General features: G+C 41.7%; 1 protein-coding gene across 1 annotated transcript in view; it reads right to left on the bottom strand.

Annotated features, from left to right (window-relative positions):
• csmd3b (CUB and Sushi multiple domains 3b) overlaps positions 1-16,232 on the bottom strand; it is a 2,134,893-nt gene that overhangs the window by 365,687 nt on the left and 1,752,974 nt on the right. Inside the window, exon 28 of the mRNA XM_072277417.1 lies at positions 9,427-9,565. Coding sequence (XP_072133518.1) covers positions 9,427-9,565 — 139 coding nt within the window. The remainder of the gene's footprint in view (positions 1-9,426; positions 9,566-16,232) is intronic.

Genomic DNA, 16,232 nt, shown 5'->3' with positions numbered 1-16,232 from the left:
ATCTGGGGGTACATGTCCACAGATCCCTGAAAGTTGCCTCACAGGTGGATAGGGTAGTTAAGAAATCTTATGGGGTGTTAGCTTTCATAAGTGGAGGAATAGAGTTTAAGAGACACGATGTAATGATGCAGCTCTGTAAAACTCTGGTTAGGGCACACTTGGAGTACTGTGTCCAGTTCTGGTCGCCTCACTATAGGAAGGATGTGGAAGCATTGGAAAGGGTACAGAGGAGATTTACCAGGATGCTGCCTGGTTTAGAGAGTATGCATTATGATCAGAGATTAGGGGAGCTAGGGCTTTACTCTTTGGAGAGAAGGAGGATGACAGGAGACATGATAGAGGTTTACAAGATAATAAGAGGAATAGATAGAGTGGATAGCCAGTGCCTCTTCCCAGGGCACCACTGCTCCATACAAGAGGACATGGCTTTAAGGTAAAGGGTGGGAAGTTCAAGGGGGATAGTAGAGGAGGGTGTTTTACTCAGAGAGTGGTTGGTGCGTGGAATGCACTGCCTGAGTCAGTGGTGGAGGCAGATACACTAGTGAAGTTTAAGAGACTACTAGACAGGTATATGGAGGAATTTAAGGTGGGGGCTTATATGGGAGGCAGGGTTTGAGGGTCGGCACAACATTGTGGACTGAAGAGCCTGTACTGTGCTGTACTATTCTATGTTCTATGTTCCATGATCACCTAAGTCACACAACGCGGCACATATGGCGGGAGGAGAAGATAGCAGCGCGCCACACGCGCACAGCTCTGCAGTGAAAATGATATCGTATCCGTTAAATAGGGGTCGTGGGCAATTCTGATTTGATGGAGACAGACGTGAAAGCACAGAGGAACATCTGGAGAAATTTCTGAAATGCCCGGTTTGCTGCTGCTGTTACTGTGTGATCGAGAATCTTCCGGAGGGAAGGCCTAAAAATCCCCGGCTTTGCCTGCTGCTGGTGACCAAGACTGAGGTCGAAGCGTTCGGCAGAGATGGTGCTCGATACTCGGTGTCGGAGGGCTGATCGGAGGCTCGAAGTTTTCGGACGACTCAGTCGGACTGTGGTCTGGTACGGCAGGGAGAGTTTTCTTCCTTCTCCCGAACTGTGTGAGATGTGGGACATTCGAGAGACTTTGAACTTTTTTACTGTGCCATGGCCTGTTCTTCATCAAGTTATGGTATTGTTGAACTGTTGCAACTATATGTTATAATTATGTGGTTTTGTTAGTTTTTTTAGTCTTGTCCTGTCCTGTGTTTTGTGATATCACACCGGAGGAATATTGTACCATTTCTTAATGCATGCATTACTAGATGACAATAAAAGAGGACTGCGTGTCCTCATAATCTAATAATCTAATCTAATGATAGTGAAAGTACACGTTCATTTGATATCTGCATTATCCCAAGAGTACGGATATCTGATGCATGACAAAATGTAGGAAAATGACTTCAAGGAATGCAGGAATTGGATCACTTGAGTTTGTTTAAAAGGAAAAGTGCTGCAGATAATGCATTCCAGCTGCAAAGAAGGATTGGCTACTGATTTCAGTATTTTCAATTTCATGCCACCCAGAAATAAGAGACTAAATTTGCAACTTTTATGAATGGCATAAATTTTGTAAAGATGCCCAGTTAAGCAAAACAGGCCAACAAGCCCTGCCAAGTATTTCGGCCCGAAATGTCGACTGTACTCTTTTCTATAGATACTGCCTGGCCTGCTGAGTTCCTCCAGCATTTTGTGTGTGTTGCTCGGATTTCCAGCATCGGCAGACTTTTTCTTGTCAGGCCAATAAATACAACTTTATACATCATGGAAGAGAAAGAATGCCACTGAAAGTAAATGCAAAATAAACAAAGTGCTCAGACAAAAAGTAAGACCTCAGGGTTCAAATACATAACGTTTTCAGAAAACTAAATTAAATAAATCCATTACAAATACCAACAGCCTTCAGGTTTTTGAAACAGACTCAGATTAGAAGAATATTCAGTGAAACTGTGTGCTATTACAGAACTAAAAATACAAAATATAGCAAGAAGACAAAGAGAAACAAAACTGCACTTCTTTAACACATGATGCCATATGAATGAAACCCTAGATGATAGAAGTTTCGAATTATCAACATTTTGTGCTTGGTGGAACATTATGAAGGGGTTCGTCCCCCCCATCCCTCCCCACTGATCCCCCTCCTGGTACTTATCCGTGTAAGTGGAACAAGTGCTACACATGCCCTTACACTTCCTCCCTTACCACCATTCAGGGCCCCAAACAGTCCTTCCAGGTGAGGCAACACTTCACCTGTGAGTCGACTGGGGTGATATACTGCGTCCGGTGCTCCCGATGTGGCCTTCTATATATCGGCGAGACCCGACGCAGACTGGGAGACCGCTTTGCTGAACATCTACGCTCTGTCCGCCAGAGAAAACAGGATCTCCCAGTGGCCACACATTTTAATTCCACATCCCATTCCCATTCTGACATGTCTATCCACGGCCTCCTCTACTGTAAAGATGAAGCCACACTCAGGTTGGAGGAACAACACCTTATATTCCGTCTGGGTAGCCTCCAACCTGATGGCATAAACATCGACTTCTCTAACTTCCGCTAAGGCCCCACCTCCCCCTCGTACCCCATCTGTTACTTATTTTTATGCACACATTCTTTCTCTCACTCTCCTTTTTCTCCCTCTGAATATACCTCTTGCCCATCCTCTGGGTCCCCCCCCACCGTCTTTCTTCCCGGACCTCCTGTCCCATGATCCTCTCATATCCCTTTTGCCTATCACCTGTTCAGCTCTTGGCTCTATCCCTCCTCCTCCTGTCTTCTCCTATCATTTTGGATCTCCCCCTCCCCCTCCAACTTTCAAATCCCTTACTCACTCTTCCTTCAGTTAGTCCTGACGAAGGGTCTTGGCCTGAAACGTCGACTGCACCTCTTCCTACAGATGCTGCCTGGCCTGCTGCGTTCACCAGCAACTTTGATGTGTGTTGTAATGAAGGGGTTAGTTTACTTGTCAGTGGAAAGCTGCTTTCATTTTGCCGATCATTGATTGGCCCATTTGAAGGATGCAGCAGGTCTTTCCCATTGGTTGTCTTGTGTGCCACGGTATCAGTGTCTGGTTTCAGGCACCTCAGGGGTATAAGATTAGCATGTGCGGGAGGCTCGCTCTCTCTCTCTCCCCTTTGTCCTCAGGGACAATTTCACACTGATGTCACAACCAGTGCTTGAAGAAGACTTACAAGGCCTGCGCACACTCTTCGCTAAATGTCTGTTTGCTGTTAGCTGAATATTATTTAGCTTTGTTTTTTGTGTAACTTGGGGGGGGGGAGGGGGACTTGGATGTCTGGTTGAATCTTTTACTGTTTGCAAATAAATGATCAATATGCTTATTCATAATCGGTGTCTTCTGTCTCACCCACCAAACTCGTGAAGCTGCTTTCACGTTACACAGAAGTAAAAAGTTGGTGAAGCTATAGAAATATGGCATCTACACCATAATTAATATCAGAGTACAATACAGAACAGTAACTTTGACAGATGGAATCTGAAAGGAACTAGTGGCATAAAAACAAAGTTCTACATTCATCTTTAATCTTTCAAGCTTCATAGTTTTGTTAGAGCTGGTTTTCAGGTTGAATGTGCTAATGACAGTCATTGCCTTTTTAAAAGCAGAGGTGATTAGATAAATTTTCTGACAGACCTAAGAAGTTGCAGCAAGTTCTCTAAACTCGTTTGGTGATGGACATGAACTCAAATCCAGGATAACACTAGACTGACATTAATGTAAACTGACATTAATGGAAAGTGCTTAAAAAATACAAACTTTCATGAAAAATGCAACGCTAAGGTGCCAAGTCTATAGCATGGAACTGCAACTCTGCAAAGTATAAGCACAAGGAATCTGCAGGTTCTGAAAATCCAGAGGATCTCTCACAAAATGCAAGTTAGCCAGTACCTATGGAGGGGAATAAACAACTAATGCTTAGGGGTTGAAACCCTTCATAACAACACTACAAATTAACTGGGTTCAGTGTTACTTGCCAAAAAATATGGAGTGCATTTGAGGACACCAGAGGAAGAAACACATAATCCAAATATCTCTGGGATCTTCTACTGCTGTTATACACTGTAACTGTTAAAAGATCTGAAGAACTTATGAAAAGGTCATAATTACTCTTTGCACTGGTTCTGCAGAGGATTTTTTTGACCATCCACTGAGAACGGATTAAATGAAGCACCTCCATTGAATTTTTAGTCCATTGTTTTCATGGCTAGCTACATTCTGTCACTTCCAAGGACTCACTAGGCTGAAAACTCCATCAGTTTACTTTTGCGAAGCAAGTATTAATTATCTTTCGGATTCAAGAATCTGATTGTTAGTACTTAATGCCAATGTTGTCATCTCTTGGACTTAATCATACAAAGTTATGGTACTTCTGAAGCAAAGCTTATCAAGTAACAATGACAATTTATGGGCCTTGCCAACTAGTGTGTACAACACCAAATCACTCATCCAAAAGTGTGAAAAGTATATTTTATGATTATAATGAAAACCTGCTTCAATTTCAGTGAAGTTATGGGGAACTTCAACCTCAATACGTCCAACAAAAAAATCTAATTTTCATCTGGGACAGCTAAACTGTGTTTTTCCAGCTATCAATCATAAAGTAATTATCTGGGTGATAATTATGTTAGAACCAAACATGCATAATAGATTGTCAATTAGTGGAAAACTATCTTGCTAATTGACTGCATCTTGATTCAGTGCGTCATCAAATAGAATTGCATAATTTTGGAAATTTCCGCAAACGACACTCTGGTATATAAACACAATTCTTGGAGTACTGTGTGATAACTGTGATTTGTGGTTTTGGAATATTCTCTAATTGTTTTTAATTTCATGTAGAAATCTGTTTGGATCTATTGGCTGAAAAGAGTGCCACCGTACCACAGCAGTTAGTGCTATGCTATTAGAGCTCAGGGCGTTCCAGAGTTCAGAGTTCAGTTGTGGCGCCATCATTAAGAAGTTGGTGTGCACTCCCTATTACCATATGAATTTCCTCTGGGTGATCCGGTTTCCTTCCTCAGTCCAAAGATGTACCAGTTAGTAGTTTAGTTAGTCATTGCGAATTGTCCTTGGTTGGTGGTAAGGAAGCCAAATGCAATCTTAGCATTCATTTCAAGAGGTTTTGAAAACAAGAGCAGGGATTGATACTGAGGCTTTATAAGGTACTAATGAGGCCTCAGCTTGAGTATTGTGAACAGTTTTGGGCTCCTCATCTAAGAAAAGATGTGCTGACATTGGAGACGGTCCAGAGGAGGTTCACAACGATGATTCCGAGCAATGAAAGAGTTATCATATGAGAAACTTTTGGTGGCTCTGGGTCTGTACTTGCAGGAATTTAGAAGAATGAAGGGGGATCTCAGTGAAACCCTTCAAATGTTAAAAGGCATAGACAGGGTAGATGTGAAAAGGATGTTTCCCATGGTGGGAGAGTCTAGGACAAGAAGGCACAGCCTCAGGATAGAGGAGCGTCCAGTTAAAACAGAGATGCTGAGAAATTTCTTTTGTCAGAGGATGGTGAATTTGCGGAATTTTTACCACAGACAACTGTGGAGGCCAGGTTGTTAGGTGTATTTAAGGCAGAGATTGACAGGTTCTTGATTGGACATGGCATCAAAAGTTACGGGGAAAAGGCTGGGGAATGGGGTTGAGGAGGGGGAGAAAAGGCATCAGCCACGATTCAATGGCGGAGCAACTTGATGGGCCAAATGGCCTAACTCGGCTCTTATGTCTAATGTTCTTATACTCTTGTGCTCCTGTAATTAGGCTAGTGATAAATAGGTGCGTTGCTGGGCAGTGAGACTTGTTAGGCCAGTAGGGCCTGTTCCATACTCTATTTCTAAATAAAATAAATAAAGCTGACTCTAAAGTCACGGGTTCAGATTCTGCACCAACTTCTGAACTAATACTATAAGTAGAAAATCTATGCAATGAGATTTTAGATAAGACTACAAGAGCAGAATTAGTCTATTCAGCCTATTGAGTCTGCTCCGCCAGTCCATCATGGCTGATCCCGGATCCCACTCAACCCCATACACCTGCCTTCTTGCTATATCCTTTGATGCCCTGACCAATTAGGAAACAATCAACTTCTGTCTTAAATATACCAATGGACTTGGCCTCCACCGCAGTCTATGGCAGAGCATTCCACAGATATACTACTCTTTGGCTAAAAAAAAAAAATCCTCCTTTCCTCTGTTCTAAAGGGTCACCCCTCAATTTCAAGGCCTTACCTTCTAGGTCTGGATACTCCCACCATAGAAACCATCCTCTCCACATCCACCCTATCTAGTCCTTTCAACATTCGGTAGGTTTCAATGAGATCCCTACATATTCCTCTAAATTCCAGTGAGTAAAAGCCCAAAGCTGCCAAACGCTCCTCATGTTTACCCCTTCATTCCTGCAATCATCCTCATGAATTTCCTCTGTGCTCTCTCCAATGATCACACATCCTTGCTGAGATATGTGGCCCAAAACTGTTGGCAACACTCCAAGTGTGGTCTGACTAGTGTTCAGCATTATCTGCTTGCTTTTGTATTCTATTTGCCTTGAAACAAATGCTAACATTACATTTTCCTTCTGTACCACAGACTCTACCTGTAAATTAACCTTTTGTGAGTCTTGCACAAGGGCTTCTGTACCTCTGATGTTTGAACCTACTCCTTATTTAGATAATAGATAAAATATGAAATCTCAGTGCTTTGGAAATGGGATTTAACCTGGACTGAATATTGCTTGGAAATAATTTGGAAAATGAGTAGCTCGGATAATTGATGGTTGGGTTGAGTTGTTCTCCGATCTTGGAAATTTACTTGCAAATGTTTTGTCACCATACAAGGAGACGTCATCAGTGCGTTGTTAATTGTGACTTGCCTTCCAAATGCTTAACCTTTATATACTTATCAATCAGCTGATTAGTCATCATCACGAAAACTCAATTGCGATGTAGGGAGTAAGTCTTTTTGCTGATTGGTTGTGTGGCAAACTTCGTGTGTTGTGGTCTGGAATTCTGCCTGCATCAGCTCATAAATAGGGTTGAGGTGTTTGTTTGCAGAATTTATTGGAAAGTCACACTTCTAAAAATCCTTGTGCATGCTGCGTGTTTGCTAGCGCCATGACTTTCACTGATGCCCAATCAAATTTGTGCCCCTCTTTCAAGTCTTGCCTTGTACAGATTAATTTCCACATTTTCAAGATCACTACATTACAATAACTGGTTCTGTGTGGAGAACTGATGCACAAGAAGCTGCTATCTAAACCTACGCATAAATCCTTCTAATTTGTCATATTGTCAGAGAAACAACTTCAAAAACTCAAACAGTGGTGCAATTTCTGAATGTACATATTGGTTCCTGACCTCAATTGAACAACATCTGGGAGATGATTGGAAAATAAGATTCATCAACAGACAGCATGACAAATGGATGCTACGGTTAGCTTAATGCTGTTACATCTCGGGAGCATCAGAGTTTGGTTCAATTCCAATGTCATTTGTAAGGAGTCCATGCGATCTCCCTGTGGAATGTGTGGGTTTTCTCCGGGGCTTCTGGTTTCCTCCCACAGTCCAAAGTCCTACTGGGTAGGTTAGTTGGCCATTGTAAATTGTCCTGTGGACAGGTACATGGACATAGCAAAGATGGAAGGTTTATGGGCATGGTATAGGCAGGAGGGATTAATGTTTGGGTGTTTTGATTTGCTTTTTAGCTGCTTTGGCACAACATTGTAGGCCGAATAGTCTGTTCCTGTTCTATGTCCTATGTTCTGTTTCCAGCATCCGAGGAGTCTGACTTTTATAATATTAAAATAGAACAAAGAACAGAAGATTACAGCACAGAAAAGGCACTTTGTCCCACAATGCTGTGCCGAACTAATTAAATTAATAATGAAATGGTTAACCAAACTAATCTCTTCTGCCTGCAGAATATCCATAACCTACCATTTTTGTCACTTTTATGCCCCCAGCTAAACATCTCTTAAAAGTACCTACCTCACGTTTCAGGCAGTACATTCCAGGTACCCACCACTCCGTATAAAAAACTTGCACCTCACATCTCCTTTGAAATTACACATTCTCATCCTAAATGTATGCCCTCTGGTAGTAGACATTTCAACTCTGAATATATAGTTTCTTGGCAAATGCTTCAAGTTTAAAGTTCAAAGTTCATTGCCGCAGGCAGACAAATCTGGGACATAAATGCCATGAGATTCACTTTTTGCAGGAGCACAGAATGATTAGCTTGACTTGTCAGATGTACATCAAAGCATACAGTGAAATGCATTGTTTACATTAAAGCAAATTTGCGAGCATATGCTGGGGGCAGACAACGAGTGTCGGCATGCTTCCGGTGCTAACATAGTATGCCCACAACTCACTAACCCTGACCGTTCAACTTTGGGATGAGGGTTAGAACAGAATCACCTGAGGAAACTCACTCGGCCATGGGAGAATGTCCAAATGTATAGACAGCGGGGGGAATCGAACCCTGATCGGTGATTGCTGCTGCATTACAAAAATATCAATTATAAGTTAGCATAAACTTATGCATAACTTCCTCCAAGAGGACTACAACCTTGTTGTAGTGTTTGGAGACTTGCATGCCGCAATGACCATGAGACCTATGTTGGCTGGACTCAGGGCTTTATGCTTTGGCTCTTGGTAGGGTCACCCATGCCAAACAGGTCAAAGGGTAGAGGCCAGACTCAGAGTGGTCTTGCCAGGTCCTCCAGGTTCAGGGGTACAGCTCAGGGCCAAAAACCCTAACCGGTAAAACGCAATTGCTATGGAAACAGCAATAAAGAATCCTTCCACATCTGAGTGCAACGGTATTCCTGAGTCTCCACCAGAGACTTGCATGACTGACAGCAGTGAAAACCAAGAGGAAGCTGGTGACGTGATGAAGGAAGCCCTGAGCACTGCCAGAGATGGAGAACCTTCACTGCTGCCCTAAATGCCAGTGGCGTAACGGGCAGTAAGTAGGTAATTATGCATGACTTATAATACAAAATAAACATGTCACTAGTTCAGTTGAGAGAGTGAAAAAGAATGGTAGTTCGAGGTTGTGTTAGAAAAAAAGGCAATTCCTCATGCCTGAAACTAAAAGGTGAATGCTGACATACCATATGTTTGGACAAGAATCCTATTATTACACAGTTTCAACACATCATAACAGTGATTTATTAGATATTAATAATAAGCCAGAAAAAAATGTCTAACCAGCTTAGTGCCCCTGCTTTGTGGTGACCTGAAATCACTTCCCTTGTGTTAACTTTCCCAGCATGTGAATGTCAAAATCCACCATGTGCACCTAGGCAGAACTGATGATGGATATTCAACAGTAATACAGTACACTATTTGGAAGTAGGAGAAATAGTTACCTGAGGAACGTCAAAGAGATGATGTAGTCGTTGTTAACGGTGATGGTCCAGTCACACTCCTTGCCATGAGGATAGGGATGTGGGTAGCTTGGTGAAAGGATAAATCCTGAGGAGCTAGTCAGATTTCCTCCACATGGTGCTGAAAAATAAAATAAATATAAGCTGAATAAAACATATAAATAAAATGCAGTTTATTTAGATTACTCTGTGTCAAACATATGTTCCTTCATTTCAAATTCTTTGATCTACATTTTTTGCAGTAAACCTTGAAAGCGAGAATTAAACACTGAATTCCATCTGGGTAGCCTCTAACGTCTTGGCATGAATATAGATTTCTCCTTCTGGTAAACAAATATCCCCCGAGCTCAATTCCTCTATTCCCCACACTGACCTTTTATGTTTTCTCACCAGCCTACCACCTCACCCTGGGTCCCCTCCTCCTTCCCCTTCTCCTATGGTCCACTCTCCTCTCCGATCTGATTCCTTCTTCTCCAGCCCTTGACCTTTCTCACCTACCTGGCCTCACCTATCACCTTCCAGCTAGCCTCCTTCCCCTCCCCCCACCTTTTTATTCTGGCATCTTCCCTCTTCCTTCAAGTCAAGTCAAGTCAATTCAAGCCAAGTAGCTTTTATTGCCATTTCAACCATAACTGCTGGTACAGTACACAGTAAAACCAAAACAACGATCCTCCAGGTGGATCCTCCTCAGTCCTGAACAAGGGTCTCGGCCCGAAACATCCATCATCTATTCATTTCCATCGATGCTGCCTGACCTGCTGAGTTCCTCCAGCATTTTGTGTGCGTTGCTTCAGATTTCCAGCATCTGCAGACTTTCTTGTGTTTTTAAATTTGAGCATGCTTTACAAGATATACTCCATACAATATTCCAGAAGAGGTAGATTAGGTTATCATACATTTAACAATTATTTTCCCCTACAAATTTTTGTGTACTTCAAAAGTAATCAATATTATCTTGTTCAAATATTTCTTTTTAAGTGTGATCTACAAATTAGAAATATTTCCATTCCGGTACATTAACCAGGTACAACCAAATTTATTTTACCTAAGTTATTACAGGGCTAATTGATAGCTCATTTGAAGTTTTGGCACTGGCACAGCTTCCTTCTGAGCTGTATCATTCGGAGAATCTATAATGATGTTGAATTAGATAATATGTGCATATAAAGTACACATTTTTGACTTAAGAGCATTAATACCCTTGCATGTTAAATTTTGCTAGAAGCAACAGCTAACAACAAATCAAAAAGACATCATCTCTCTGCCAAACCAAATAACATACAATAAGGGATTAGCAAGAATCATATGATATGATGAGACAATCCAAACCTCAGTGGGCAACTAAAAACTGTTTTATATTGCTCAGATTTGTGCTACAGTGAAACAACATAGAAACTAAAAGTACAATGACAGATCTCGGTTTCTACACATAGCACCACCAAGTTATTATCCCTCAGCCATCAGGACGCTTGAACCAAAAGGGATAAGTTCACTCAACTTCACTTGCCCCATCACTGAAATGCTCCCACAATCTATGGACTCACTTTCAAGGACTCTTCATTCCATATTCTCGATATTTAGACCATAAGACCCTAAGGCAAAGGAGCAGAAGTTGGCCATTCAGCCCATCGAGTCTGCTCTGCCATTTTATCATGAGCTGATCCATTTTCTCCCATTTAGTCCCACTTCCCCACCTTCTCACCATAACCTTTGATGCCCTGGCTACTCAGATACCTATCAATCTCTGCCTTAAGTACACCCAATGACTTGGCCTCCACTGCTGCTCGTGGCAACAAATTCTATAGATTCACCACCCTCTGACTAAAAAAATTTCTTCGCATTTCTGTTCTGAATGGGCGCCCTTCGATCCTTAAGTCATGCTCTCTCGTACGAGACTCCCCCATCATGGGAAAAGTCATGCCCTCTCGTACTAGACTCCCCCATCATGGGAAAAGTCATGCCCTCTCGTACTAGACTCCCCCATCATGGGAAAATTACTTCTCAGTTAATTATTAATATTATTTTTTTTGTATTTGCACTGTTTGCTGTCTTTTGCACACTGTGGATGTGGTCTTTCATTGATTCTATTACAGTTATTCGATTTTATTTATTTAATTGTTTGTTTATTTATTGATTTATTAAATGATTGAGTTACAACACAGAATAGGCACTTCCAGCACTTCAAGCTGTGCCGCTCAGCAGTCCCCCAGTTTAACCTGAGCCTAATCATGGGACAGTTTACAATAACCAATTAACCTATCAACCAGTACACCTTTAGGAAGAAATTGGAGTGCCTGGAAGAAACCCACATGATCGTGGGGAGGACATACAAATTCCTTACAGGCAGTGGCGGGAAATGAACCCGATCCGCTGGTACTGTAAAGAATTGTGCTAATCTCTATGATACTGTGCCTGCAAGAAAATGAATCTCAGGGTTGCATTTGGTGACACACATGTACTTTGATAATAAATTTCCATTTTTTGATTTTTGATATGCGATTTGTAACTGATCTGTAGGGATCTGGATGCAATATATTGAAGAAAGAATTCATAAATGGACAATGGCATCTCAAAGGAACCCAGCAGTTCAGCTGACATCTGTGGAGGAAGAGGAACAGTCGTCATTTCGGAGTCTTTACACCGTGCCTCTTGCGGGAATCAGACTGGTTTTGTATTCCAAAGTCTTCACCCTGAGGGGACGCATCGTCACACCTCTTTAAGGTCACTTTTAGTTTTCATGAGTCATTGGGCAGGCGGTGGTTTAAAGACACAAACATGAGGAAATCTGCAGATGCTGGAATTTCAAGCAACACACATAAAAGTTGCTGGTGAACTCAGCAGGCCAGGCAGCATCTCTAGGAAGAGGTACAGTCGACGTTTCGGGCCAAGACCCTTCGCCAGGACTAACTGAAAGAAGAACTAGTAAGAGATTTGAAAGTGGGAGGGGGAGGGGGAGATCCGAAGTGATAGGAGAAGACAGGAGGGGGAGGAATGGAGCCAAGAGCTGGACAGTTGATTGGCAAAAGGGATATGAGAGGATCATGGGACAGGAGGCCTAGGGAGAAAGAAAAGAGTGGTTTAAAGAGTTGTGACCTATCTGTAAAAGTCTGTAACCAGTGTGTTCCACAGGGATCAGTGCAGGGAATTCTATTGTTGGCAATATATATAATGATTTGGACCAAAATATAGGTGAGCTGATTAGTAAGCTTACAGATTCACACAAAAATTGGTGGAATTGTGAATAATGAATAATGAATAATCAAGGATATGGTACAATATGGATTAATTGGAAATACGGGCGGAGGAATGACAGATTGAGCTTAATTTGGACAAGCAACACATATAAAAGTTGCTGGTGAACCCAGCAGGCCAGGCAGCATCTCTAGGAAGAGGTACAGTCGACGTTTCGGGCCGAGACCCCAGGGCCTTGGCCCGAAATGTCGACTGTACCTCATCCTAGAGATGCTGCCTGGCCTGCTGCGTTCACCAGCAACTTTTATGTGTGTTGCTTGAAATTCCAGCATCTGCAGATTTCCTCCTGTTTGCGTTAATTTGGACAAGTGCACTTTGGGAGAACAAATGCAAGAGGGAAGTATATAATAAATCACAGAATCCTTAGGAGCACTGATATAGAGAGGTATATTGGAGGCAAGTCCATTGTTCCCTGTAAGTGGTAGCACAAGTGAATAGGCAGCATATGTCAAGTTTACTTTCATTGGTTGGGGCACTGTGAATAACAATTGGCCGGTACATCGCAGCTATGTAAAAAGCAAGGAATGGAAGGATATAAACCATATGAAGACAGATGGGATGTGTTTAATTTGGCAGATTGGCTGGCACAGACATTATAGACCAAAGGGCCCGTTCATGTATTGAACTGTTCTCAGTACTAATTTTTATCAGGCTGCAGAATGCCATTTAAGTACATGAATTTAAATACACATATTATAGAATGTAGTGGTTCAGAGAATCCAGGGTATCTATCTACGAGAAGTGCAGAATGCTACAAAAATATTTCCAGCAAATAACTAGGAAGGAAAATTTGTTAGCCTTTCTGGAAAATAAAAGTAGTAAATTCTGACTATAACTTTGCAGGACTTTGATGTGACCACTGGAATACTGTGTCATTTTTGAGAGGGCTTTTGATGCCCACTTTCTGACTCCCATTATGTAAAATAAGGTTATGTCACTATGCAGATCAGTGTGACATAAGGAGCCAACCATAGACGAGGTTCTTCCTACTGGCGGAAACCAGAAGAATGTTTTTTTCTCTCAGTCATCAAAGAACATAGAAACTTGAAATTAAGCACAAGTTTAAATTGCATTAAAACTATTCCATGAAGTTAAAGTTTGAGCTCAAAAAATCTTTGCTGAGTAAGTAATAGATGATCGATCATCACACATTGCGTGCAGTTTTTGCAGGACGCTGAACAGACAAGACCTAGAGAAGGAAGACCAAAACACTAACCATAACTTCATCAAGGGTATTGTCATAAAGCAGATGGCAGCAAATTATCAGTGTGCTTTTAGTGAAATCAGCTGCTAAGAAAATTAATTGGAGAGGTGATGAAGGAGGCGTGTTAATTGGAGACACTGTATTAGCTGAAGCTATTGTCTACAAAATAAATGCTTAAGGAAGATTTAACATATATTTCCAAAATTATGAGCACCTTGATTAACAAGAAGAGAGAAACTACTTCTGTAGAACAGATAATATGTGGATTGCATAGATCTAAAATCAACGAAAAAAGAATCAGAGAGACTAGGACGGATTTCTTCACATTAGATAATTAAGATTTAGAATATACTTGCTAAAATTATGATGAGTCATAATTCACAAATATTTAAAAGGAATAATGAAAATATACCAAGAAGGTCTAATTTCCAAGATGTTGATGAAGGTTTTAGTTTGCTTAAGCTATTCAAGCAAAGACTAGACACAGATATGACTGGTTCCCTATTTGTTAATATTGAAATAAATAAAGTGATTTGCAAAGACTAATTTAATTCAACTCCCAATGTGAACTTGGCCTTAGTGCTTAGGGAAGGTAGCTGTTTTTGAGTTTGGTGGTCCCGGCGTGGATGCAATGTAGCCTCCTCTCTGACACGAGTGGGACAAACAGTCCATATATAGGGTGTGTGGGATCCTTCCTGATGTTACTGGCCCTTTTCCAGCATCTTTCTGTACGTAAGTCCTTGATGGCAGGTTGGCATTAGGTAGGTTGACTACCCTTTGTAGAGCCTTTCAGTCCATTGCAGTACAGTTTCCATGCCATACAGTGATGCAACATGTCAGGATGCTCTCTGCCGCACATCTGTAGAATGACGTGAGTATAGATGTGCCTAGTCCAGCTCTCTTTAGCCTCCTCAGAAAATAGAGGCATTGGTGAGGTTTCCTGATTGTATGGGATGTGTTCTGAGGCCATGAGAGGTTGTGCAAGATGTGCAGTCCCAGGAATTTGAAACTGTTTGCAGTTCCCACTGCTGTGCCACAAATGGAAAGGGAGTGTGAGTGGCGCAAGTTCTCATGAAGTTGATAACCATCTCCTTTGTCTTGTTGACATTGAAGAAGTGTTATTTGCCTGGACCAGGCCTCGAGCTCTTCCACCTCCTCTCTGAAAGCCATCTCATCATTATTGGCGATGATCCCCACCACTTGACAACGCGATTAGACATGCAGTCATATGTGAGCAGAGTGTACGGCAATGGGCTCAGTACACAGCCCTGGGGGGCATCCGTGTTGAGGATGATGGGAAGAGAGGAGCAGTTGTGCATCCTAACTATCTCAGGTGTGTTGGTTAGGAAGTCCAACACCCAGATGCGCAGAGCTGTATTTAGACCAAGGGCAGGAATTTGCTCCTACTCCCCAGTCTAAATGTGGGTCTTAGAGTGAACTCCAGGACCCACATGTCAAAGTGCATTCCTGATCTTTCTTGAATTATCTGATCTCAAAACTTTAGATAGGATCATCAGGCTTGAAACTAATTTCCTTCAATAAATTCACTCCTTCAGTAATTCATTAAAAATCCTGATTAACTATGATTGTTTCATTGCTTTTTTGAATAACATATGTCCTTAAATAAATCACTTTCAATTACATCACCAGGAAACTAGTTTGAGGCACTTACTAGCAATGATAGTGTGAAGGTTCTGAACTAATAGCAGTGGAAATCAATCATGGATGCAGGCTGCCTCAATGCTCATGTCACTTTCAATGTGTGTGGTAATTTATTTTCTTCAGACTTTATGTTTCACACTGTGACTTTTTTTAAACTGCAAAATGATTAATTGTTCAAAACATAATTGAAATTCGAGCACCTCCCTTTACAGGTGAGTGAGCTCCATTATGGCAGTAGTCTCCTCACCATTGTGGATATCTTCAAAAGGCAATGCTTCAAAAAGGCAGCATCCATCACTAAGGACCTCCACTAGACAGGACATTCAAAAATAACAGGCAGGAAAGATATAGGAGAGTCAGTGGAGTTTGTACACTTGATTTTTCAGAAGGCATTTGACAAGGTACCGCACATGAGGCCGATTAGCGAGATTAAGAGCCCATGGTATGACAGGAAAGATATTATTCTGGATAGAGCAATGGCTGATTGGCAAAAGGCAAAGAGTGGGAATAAAGGGAAGCTATTCCGATTGGTTGTTGGTGACTAGTGGTATTCCACAGGGCGTCAGTGTTGGGACCGCTTCTTTTCACATTGTATGTCAATGACTAGGATTATGAAATTTAGGCTTTGTGCCTAAATTTGCTAACGATAGCTGGAGGGGCAGGTAATTTT

The sequence above is a fragment of the Mobula birostris genome, chromosome 1 (assembly GCF_030028105.1).
Source record: "Mobula birostris isolate sMobBir1 chromosome 1, sMobBir1.hap1, whole genome shotgun sequence".
Taxonomy (NCBI): domain Eukaryota; kingdom Metazoa; phylum Chordata; class Chondrichthyes; order Myliobatiformes; family Myliobatidae; genus Mobula; species Mobula birostris.
The sequence above is the reverse complement of the archived record's forward strand: the minus strand, read 5'-3'. Positions and strand labels throughout refer to the sequence as shown.